Consider the following 10544-nt stretch of genomic DNA (forward strand, 5'->3'; position numbering starts at 1 on the left):
GTTTTACCCTACTGATGATGTGTTGTTGCAGTAGTAACGTTGCAGATAGTAACATGCAACAGCAACAGGAGAAGGTTACTCACAGAACAGTCATTTATTGGTTAAAAGCACCACTGACTCTCTTTGTGCATGACACGTTAAACTGTACACCATCATAAGATGCTCTAATAACATTAAAAGTCACTCAGCGAGCCCTCCTGGAATGCACAGAATTTTCTACAACACGAGTACACCAAAGCAGTCTTAGAGTGCGTGACGCTGTTCTCCTCAGATGTCCAGGTGGATCCTCTGGTGACGCTTCAGGTTACATTTCTGTGTGAAGCGTTTTCCGCAGGCCAGGCAGCAGTAGGGTCTCTCCCCCGTGTGGACGCGCCGGTGGGCTTTCAGGTTGCTGAGCTTGGTGAAGCTGCGGCCGCAGAGCGAGCAGCAGAAGGGCCGCTCGCCGGTGTGCGTCTGCAGGTGGGCTTTCAGGTTGCTGGGATGGGGGAAGCACTTCCCGCACTGGCCGCAGCGCAGCAGGTGCCGCGGGCCGGCGGGGGAGTCGGGGTGCGGCGCGGCGTGGGCGGACTGGTGTTGGGCCTTGATGCTGATCCACGGCGCTCCGGCTCGGTGGAGCTGCGACGTCTGAGCTCGCTGCGCCGCCAGGGACGGCGGGGGAGCGGCTTTGGACGTGGAGGGAACCCGGCCGTGCGGGTTGACAGTCTGAGCCACGGACAGCGCCGCGGACGAGCCGGTCGAGGGCGTGTGGGGGTGTTTTTTCGCCGGGCGGTGGAGGTGCTGCAGCGCCGCCTGCAGGCGGAGGCCTGCGCCCACTTTGGAGTGCAGCTTCATCACCTCCTGCACTGTGGCTCGGTGGTACATCGGCCTGCGTGTTTCCGAACTCAACCTGTGCTGCTTCACTGAGCACGAGGCCGCGCCGGCTTTTCTTTCGCTTTCCTCGTCCTCGTCTTCCTCACAGCCATCAGAGTCTATGAGAACTTCCTCCTTGACGGTGACCCCCGATGCGTCGCCGTGCTGCAGCCTCGCCGCGGGAGATCCAGAGCCGGTCGGATCTTGGTCCGAGCTGACCTGCACGGAGTCCGACGCCTCGTGTAGCGCGTGTTTCTGAACGCCTTTCGTTTGACTGTGCTGCAGTGCGCACGCCGAAACCGTCAGCCCCGTCCAGCCGGAGTTCATCTCCGCGGACTCCGAGGTTTTCTCCTGCTGCTCGTCCGAGAATCCGAACACGGATCGAGTCTGCAGGTCCTGGTTAATGGCATTCATCAATAAGCTGTCGTTATTGTCTTGAGTGTGTCTTGATTGTGCTTCTTCTATCTCAGGAGTTTTGTCCATTTCAGATTCTGGTTCATCTAAAAAAAACAAAAAAACAATCATAATAAGATTCTCGTGTTAAAAACCTTTTTCAGCCCTGATTTACTCAGAAAAGTAACAAATTCACTGTTTTTTTTCCACTCACAAGTTACACAACGCATGTTGATCTAAATCGGTTACACACCGTCTAGAGAATCGCTCCATCGTCCCAGAAGAACCGAACAAGACGGCTTATCGAGTCCTTCCTCCTTCATGTCCACGACTGGAAGCACGTCCTCGTTTTCACTCGGCTGAAGAAGAGAAACATCACATCAGGAGGAAAGGAATTGTAGGACATTAGTATAGGATGCTAATGTGAAGTACAACAAACCGAGTTAAACGTGTAAAAGTCACTTTTACAAATCTACATGGTTCCTCGTCTTCATGGCTAATTTGAAAAAAAAGAAGAAAAAAACTCACATAATGTTTCATCAATCCGGTAGAGTAAATAAAAGAAAATATACACTAGACCAGAAGTTTTCAATCAGTTAATGTTTCGGTCTTTAAATGTTGGAGAATGTTTGCAGAAGCCTGTGATGTTATGAAAAAATATATATTTTGTTTCATGATGGCCATCATGTCACAACTAACATGTTTGAGAACAAGTCGTAGAAGAAAACACTCAAAATGATTGAATAATTAACAATATAGTCACCATATAATTAAATATATATATATAATATATATAATTAAATCAAACTTCAACACTTAGTTTGCTGTTGCCTTATAGAGTGACTTAATTCATTTAAGGTGAATTGTGTTCATCAAAATAAAGAGTCCATAACATATTAATTCATTTATTAAAATAAATCTCTGTATTGAGGCCGCATGGTGGCACAGTGGTGAGTGCTCTTGCGTCACAGTGAGAATGTCGTCTGATCAAGTCTGCGTGTAGGCAAGAGCAAGCAGCCCTTGACAGTTTGCTGAAATGTGGGAGCAGAAAAAGTAGCTGTGGTTTTCCTTTTGAAGTTCCCTTGTATTTTTAGTAGTGATACATCAAGAAAACTAAAGTAAGCAATGTAGAGTTACGCTGCTTGTTTACAAAGCAGTACCTCACGTAAAAATGTAAGGATCTAATATATTCTTGATGCAATCATGCAATAGTGAATACAAGGGCCAGATCGAGTCCTGTTTTGATGTAATTTGATGTGAAGAGGCTGACCTGACATACTCTTTCATTAATGTAGATGGCTGCAGGATGCTCCTCCTCCTCTGGACTATCTGATCCATCTTCTTCTCTGCAGCCTAACATCCAGGTTTCATCAGCATCAACCTCTGTTTTCACACCGCCCACTCCCAGAATGTCTGTGAAAACAGAAATAAAGAGATTTTGGTCATGAGACAGAGGAAACAACCGTGTGTCTGATGTTGAAATGTCAGCTCCGACCTTCCTGCTGGTCTGTGGATCTCTCTGCAGCCTCCGTGCTCAGCTCCACAGCTTCCCTCCCACAGTCCACACACTTCCCCGCCCTCCCTCCCTCCTCACTGAGCTTGGTCTCGGTCCACTGCAGCCGCATCCTCAGGGAGTCCGCCTCCTGGCTCCTGCGCTTCACCTCCAGCAGGAAGACGTCCTCCACCAGCCTGGAGACCTGGAACATGGCAGACTTCAGCACCGCCTCCATCAGGTCCGAGAGCTGCGTCTGGAAGGAGACGACCAGGGAGTCCAGCTCCGACATGGTGGGCTCCCCCGGGGTTTGCTGCTGCTCTCTGCTCGCCATCATCTGGATCTGCCAGTTAATCCTCCTCCCAGAGCCATTAATCCAACTTTAAACCTTAAAATCCAGACCTGCCGTGATGTTTGTTGACATTAGCATTCGGCTAACCGGCCAACGTAGCTCCGAAGCTCAAAACATTCGCACGCTACGTGAAAAAGAAACTCCCCTACGTGTTGCACGTTAAATGCCTGTCAGTTATAACTTTGTGGCGGATGGTAACGTGTCCCTTTTCTGCTTTGAAATGCTTAAGAAAGGTATTTTAATCCGTCTCCATCAATAATCCGAGCTAGCTCCGTTGTGGATTTTTGTTTTTGCTGATGACGTCACACGTGACGTGTACGGTGGCCTCAGAGGAAAAACAGAAGAATAAACGCGATTTAATAAAGATAGACAGTGTGGCAGAACCTGTGATGTCGCTCCTTCACACACTTGGGGTGACGGATGGGATGAAGCGGTCTTTAAAATGAAAACTTTTCTTCACTTAATTAATTCTCTTGCCAAGTGTATTGAATGTACACGCAATTCAAAAGCATATAATGCCAACAAAGGCTGTCTGGTTTTGTCTTTTTATGAAATAGATAACATAATGTGTGTGGAGGTTTGCATGAAGGTTTGTGGACTGTGTTTGTCCTGTGATGGGCTGGAGATCCATCCAGGATGTATCCTGCCCTCGCCGAAAGCTGGTTCGGATCGGCTCCGGGATCCAACAGCTCTACGTAGGATAGACAGAGTGAGGAAGACGGGTGGATGGATTGATGGACTGATGGATGGATGAATTGCATCTTGATGTAGTGGTTAACCTCTCACCTCACATGAAGAATAATGTGGCTTTGACTCCAGTCCAGGTTTTTCAGTGCTGAGTTTGCATGTTTTCCCTGAGTGTGAGTAGGTTTTCTCCTCCCAGGGCAGGTTAATTGGTTACCCCATAAGTGTGAGTGTGAGTGTGAAAGTAGTCCTCTGCCCCAGTGTCCAAGGTGTGTCTAAATCACATATCGTCTTTGCCCTATGTCAGATTGGATAAATTGCCCTGAATTAAACCCTGGATTCTGCCCTCTGCAAGGAGAAACATACTTATCAAACCTCCTCAAATGGGCTAAACTAGTTTTTATCTCAAATTTAGTAACAAAACTCCTTCTGATTTGCACACATTTTTAAAATAGAATTGTGTGACATCTATTAAACATTTTCTTGTTCTGAAGGAATCTTAATAAATCATATCCCTTTATCATAAAAACAGACGTTCTTTTATATTGTGTTGCACAAATCAATTAATGTTAATCTACTGAGTGCAGGTGAACGAATTCTGAGGATTTTCTCGGGCAGAATTGATCTTTTTTGATCATTTCTAAGCCGGCATGGTGATGTAGAGCGTTTGTCTCTCAACTTGCAGTAACATCTCCAGTGCTGTGTTAGCACTTTCTTCGTGTGAGGTTGTACGTGTCTGATTTTCTCCAGCTACTTCAGTTTCTCTCCCGCAATTACAATAAACATGCTTCACGGCGTGCAGCTATTGAATAAACTACCCGTTTCTGTGAAAATGAGTGTGTAGTTGTCTGTCGAAGGTAAAGCTGTATCAAAGATGGACGATTTAAAATAAAAACAATACAAAAGAATTGTTAAAAGTCTCTTTTATTTGAAATCGAATATATAATCACAAGAATACGGTTGCTGAGCTATTTTCATTTTGCAGATTTTTCCCCGTACAAAGCCTGCAGCATTAATCTTATATAAATAAGAGTCAGGTAATCAAACATGTAAAACTGGTATCTTTGTCTTATATTTTCAAATTAACTAAAAGAGGAAATATAACAAGAGGGACACTAAAAATGCACCTAAATAAAAAAAACATCCATGGATTTATAAATACAAACAGTTGAAATTCAGCCTCCTATGACATCACGGCCTCTGCTGGGTTTCCTCTGCTGCACTATAGGTCCGCGGTGTGTTTCCGTCGGTGCGACTTCAGGTGGTCCAGTCGTTTGAAGCTGAGGCCGCAGACGCTGCAGCAGTACGGCCGCTCCCCGGTGTGGGTCCGCTGGTGGACCTTCAGGATGTCCGCCCGGGTGAAGCTCTTGTCGCACATGTTGCACTGGTGAGGCTTCTCCTGCGTGTGGATCCTCCGGTGCAGCTTGAGGTTCCACAGCCGGCTGAACTTGTTCCCGCACAGAGTGCAGCAGTACGGTTTGTCGTCCGTCTGACCACATTTGTGCGATTTGAGCTGGGAGAAGGAGGGGAAACCTTTCCCGCAGTGGCTGCAGAGGTGGAGTCCCTGACCTGAGTGGATCCTCTGGTGCACCTTGAGGTTGCAGGCCTGAGTGAAGGTCTTCCCACACTCGTTGCAGGAGTGCACGGCGCCTTGCGAGGTGGCTTTGTGAGTCTGTTTGTGGGCCTTGAGGGAAGCCGAGTCGAGGAACGACATGGAGCACTGGTTACACGGGTGTCTCCTCCCGCTTCTGCCTGCTGAGGGATGCTGCAGCCTCTCTCCCAGGTTCAAGGTTTCAGTGTAGAGATCCGAGGCGCCGTACATGTTTTCTGTGCTGTGCATTGGTGGATCTACTCGGATGCCTTGGCCCCGGATGCTCAGCCTGTTTCCCGGGTCGGCGGCGGACGCCTGAGCCGGATACAAGGCGCTCGGGTCCTGCAGAAAGCCTTCCTCGTTAATGAGTAGGCAGCTCAACTCTCCACCTGCTTCCACGTTAGTCCTCGAGGGCGAAGCCGCGGGCAGAGCTGCTGCACCTTTTCTAGTCTGTGTGGCTTCTTTTTGGTAAATCTGATTGTCGACGCTCGCCGGTGCTTCCACGTCTTCATTGAAGTGGCCCACGTAGCTCAGAGCGTCAGCCAGGGGAGCCGGTGAATCTGGTAACCCGTCGAAGTCGATCATGTTCCCGTCTGCATAGCCCGTCTTGTCAAAGCCGTCCAGGTCCTCCATGGTGTAGCGGCTTTGGAAAAGCGGTTGGGACGAGTCCCCGGAGTGTCCCGCTTGGCTGGATTCTGGCCTGTGGTCGAAGCTGCTCTCCCAGTTCACGTGGCACTTCGGGATCTTCTGGTCGCTGAAACGTTTGCTGGGACCTGGCAACCCCGACGCCTCCGTTTCTGAGAGATGAGAAGAGTTTCGGGAGATTATAATTGTAAGTTGCTGGGTCTTTTTTTAACCGTTTCACATGTTGTAGAAAGAGACTAACCATCTAAACCGACGTCCCAGTCGTGTGGCTCGCTGGTTTCTTCTCGAAGAGCTTCCTCCTTCAGCAGCCCATCAAGCTTCTCATCGTGCAGATCTGATGACTGGAAGACAGAGAGAACGGCACTGACTCTGGATCATCCTGGACCCACAAAGTTCATCATATACAAGCTTCTACTGGCTCAGATTCTGGATAAATACACAGATTTACTGCAACAAACAGAGAGGCTGTATTGTGCAGGTCAGGCTTTGGACTGGTCAGAAAGGTCTTTAGTTTAACAAAAAGGTTGCCGGTCGTCTGACCGGCCCTAGTCAGGCAGTAATAAAGACGTTTTAATATCACCTGAGGGAATAAAGAAAGAGTCGAAGCGCCGATTTCTCAGCAGAGTTTTGAAAAAAACTATTTATTGGTCTTCAGCAGACTGGCCTACTTGTAATGCTGACTTTACTGATGCTTGAATAAAATTACCACCGATTCAAATAACAATGAACCAAGGCAATCCACCATTAACTTCCTGTCACTCACAGATATGATTTAAAGTTTTATTCTTGATCACTCTTTTCTCCATTGTCACAGTGGATCATCCACGTTGAGAAGCTTTATGCCGAATGGCCTTCGAAATGCAACCTAAATGCTGTGTATCAAGCTTGGGATTTGAATAATTAAATTTATTCAAAAGGGGCAATTACAAAGAATTATTGCTCAACAGAATGAGGAACATTGAGGTTCTGGTTTAGGAAGTACACCGCCTACAGAAGAAATGTCGCCCTCATTATAATCCAGCCGCGAAGACGCCAGCCACCCCTACCTCTGCTGCGTTTGTGGGCGCATGGACATCCGGTTTGGACTCTTCCATTTCATCACTTAGCGGCTCCTCATCCTGGGAACATTGTACCTCTTCTTCCAATCCGCTCTCTTGTTTCATACTTCTCTCTGTTAGAAAAAAAAAGCAGTGAATTGTTAAATATTTAACTGTTCGTTAAATAAAACGAACAAGTTTGTTCACCTTTTAACCTAGTGTCTTAGGTGTATTAATTCAAATGTTTTTAAAGGTTTACAGACTCCACACTGTCAGGACACCATGTTCTGTGGTTTTACTTCAGATATGACCTGAGGTGACCCTTTCAAACCTCACTGACTGTTTCTTATCTAACAGTTATTGATCGATAAGGCTGGACAAAATCGGTCAGGCAGCTCGGATCATCCCGTGACCTTGAGGTTTCAGGTTTGACTGTATATCAGGTGAATTTCAGTCTGATTGTGCAGTAATCATAGTAAAGAGCTCAATCCATCAATTGAACCATATTTAGTTATACAACACATAAAAATGCCCCCCAAAAAAATGTTCCACAAGTAATGGAAAGTTATGTTAAAAGCAAAAATGTTTGCATATTCACACCACTGCACACACAAATATGCATGTGCTTCAGTGTGTATGTGTGTGCATAAAATAAACTAAAGATTGTTAAAATGGTGAAAAGACACTATTAAGATAATGAAATTAAATCACTACATATAAACATATTTCTGTCATGTATACATCTGCAATGCATTCATTTCTTGCATCTTACTTCATTAATTTAGCTGCCATAATTCTTATGAATCATTAGGTTAGCGGGGCTTGCTCACAATTTGGCTCTGCGGGAGTGAGGAGGAAGTTTCCAATCACTGTCATGGAGGTCACAAGTAATGAGGAGAAAGAACATTTCAATGTAGGAGGTGAAAGTAAAAAAAAAAAAACCATCAGAAATAAAGCAGTGCAGAAAAACTGACTTAAAGAGTAGTAGGAAGATACAGGTACTTTGTGAGAAAACTAGAACTTTGTCAGTGGGAGAAACCAAACTGAATGACATCCGCAGGGTCGTGCGACCCAGGAGCCAATCCCAGCTACCTGTGGGTGAGGACAGGATGCACTCTGGACAGGTCACCTGTCCATCACAGCACAAACACACAGAGACAGACAACCCCACACACACACACTCACGTTCACATTTACTGGAACTTTAGGATGAACAATTGGCATCAGATGCATGTTTTTTGGACTGTGGGAGGAAATTTGAGCATCTGGAGGAAACCAGGCACACACACACAACAAGAACATGAAAACTGCACACAGAACGACTTGGCTGTTATTTGAACCCATGAATGTCTCACTGTGAGACGAGGGACCAAACCACCGCCCCACCATGCAGCTTCATCAGCTCAACAATGAAGGCTGAAATCACCGAGAAACATGTGCAGCGTGAATGAGAAAACGTATGAGACGGTGTGTGTCAGATGTTTGACGATGAGGAACTCACCTGTTTCTACCCATTTGTCAAATGAATGAGAACGAACCTGGCCTGTTTCTACCCATCTGTCAGATGATTGAGGAGGAAACACTGACCTGTTTATCAAGTATATGAGGATGACACTCACCTGTAGCTACCCGCTTTGTCCTCAGTCATGTCCACCCTCCCACAAACTCACCCGTTTCTCAGATATTTGAGGGTGAAATTCACCCGTTTGCCAGATATATGAGGATAAGAAACGGACCTGTTTCCTCGACGTTTAAGGATGACACTCACCTGTGGCTACCTGCTTGTCCTCGGTCATCTCGACTCTTCCACAGTCCACACACCGCCCTCCCCTCCGGCCTGCTGCCTCCCTCTCTCTGCGGCGGCTCTCGGACCACTTCAGCCTCCTCTTCAGGGACTCCACCTGCTCCTTGCAGCGGGTCACCTCCTCCAGGAAGCTGTCCTCCACCAGCCGAGTGATCTCGTACATGGCAGCCTTGAAGACGGTCTCCATGACACAGGAGAGCTGGGACTGGAAGGTCGCCACGGACTCGGACATGGTTTCACGAGAATGTGAGGAAGGATCTGAAGAAAAGCGGCACTCCTGAGCCCGATCTGGCCAACGTTACTCTAGAGCGCTCTAAAACCAGCTTTCTGTCTACTTTACGTCAAACTGACTGCAGATTAGAAGTCCATAATGTAAATTTACTCACTTTTACCACGTTAATTTGATTTTAAACGAGCTGTTCCGTCACTTGTGTTCCCCCACGTTAGCTAACTATTTAGCTTCTGCACTATTGTTTAAGATTTCGACCGAAATTTAACAAACAGTCACCGGAAACGTTATTCGCAGTATGTGTTACACGTATACATCACACCTAAAGAAAGATTAACCTAGTAACGAACGTGATTAAACGGATTTTCTGGACTTTTTTCTACAGTTTGTTAACCGTTCGTCCCGATTCCGTAAACAACCGCACTTCCGGTGTTTGAAGTACGGGTCGCGGTTTGGGACAACCTTTGTAGGTTTTGCGTTCCCACAAAGCAAGACAATAGAATCGAATAGTCGTGCTTTACAAGGAATTAAAGGAACAAGGTGATTAAGGAAAGCATGTAAAAAGGTGAATAAATAAAATAAATATTCAGATAAAGATTCTGAAATAAGTAAACTCTAGTATTTAATGGAATGCCTGAGCTAATATTAATTTTTTAAGGTGTGATTTAAAAGAAGTGAGTCTGTCAGCAGGAACTTTGTTCCACAGGTGAGGAGCATAGGAACTAAAATCTGCTTCATCTTTGCTTCTGACTCTTGGAAACACTCAAGGGGGAACACTCTGTCTACACAATAATGGTACTACTGCATGTGCATCACGGCCGTAGTATATAGTACTTCTGCTAATGTGCAAGTACATGGACAATAACAACAACGTTTGTATCATGACTTCAAGTGCATGTTCTCCAGGGACTTGGTAGTTTTATAGTTGATACTAGTCACCATAATAACAATCCAACATCGCCTGTTGTATGTCCGTACAAATGTCTGTGTGTGTACATCCATTGTTAATGTCCATAGCATATTGTTTTCTGCTCTCGTGTGTAGTTTCATTACAAAAGTAACCAACGGCACCCACTCGTGGCCCAACATGCTAACTGTGTTGTTTCACTGTTTCTGTCATTTCCGTGGATATGGACATGATTTTCAAAACGATGTGTTACCAAGAAATTGTTCTGAAACAGAAACTCTAAAATGTTTCTCATTTGAAAACGTTGTTGTGAAAACTGGGTTTTAGTAAACGGCATCCTGAGGACCTCATAAGTCTGGATGTTTCATATTCTACTTGTAAATCTGCGTTGTATCCAGGCCCGGGACCATTCAAAGCTTTATCAACAAGAAGTAAGACGTTGGCCTGAACCCTTTGACACAAGCAGCCCGTGCAGTGATTGAAGTTCAGGTGTAATGTGCTCCACCCTCTGTGTTGATTAGGACTCTGAGTGAGCTGTGACCTTAAACACATGGTTACAAT

General features: G+C 46.0%; 1 protein-coding gene across 1 annotated transcript; it reads right to left on the reverse strand.

The window, feature by feature from the left end:
* Positions 1 to 201: 201 nt before the first annotated feature.
* LOC308109788 (uncharacterized protein) lies at positions 202 to 9516 on the reverse strand. Its single transcript, XM_080463593.1, has 8 exons — positions 8812 to 9516; positions 7053 to 7177; positions 6248 to 6347; positions 4994 to 6158; positions 2738 to 3114; positions 2513 to 2655; positions 1496 to 1601; positions 202 to 1349 (listed from the first exon to the last, which is right to left on the reverse strand). The coding sequence occupies exons 1-8, from the start codon at positions 9077 to 9079 to the stop codon at positions 268 to 270; spliced, it is 3366 nt and encodes a 1121-aa protein (XP_080319719.1). The 5' UTR covers positions 9080 to 9516; the 3' UTR covers positions 202 to 267.
* Positions 9517 to 10544: the final 1028 nt, after the last annotated feature.

Source organism: Lipophrys pholis (assembly GCF_963383615.2).
Source record: "Lipophrys pholis genome assembly, chromosome: 5".
Lineage (NCBI taxonomy): Eukaryota > Metazoa > Chordata > Actinopteri > Blenniiformes > Blenniidae > Lipophrys > Lipophrys pholis.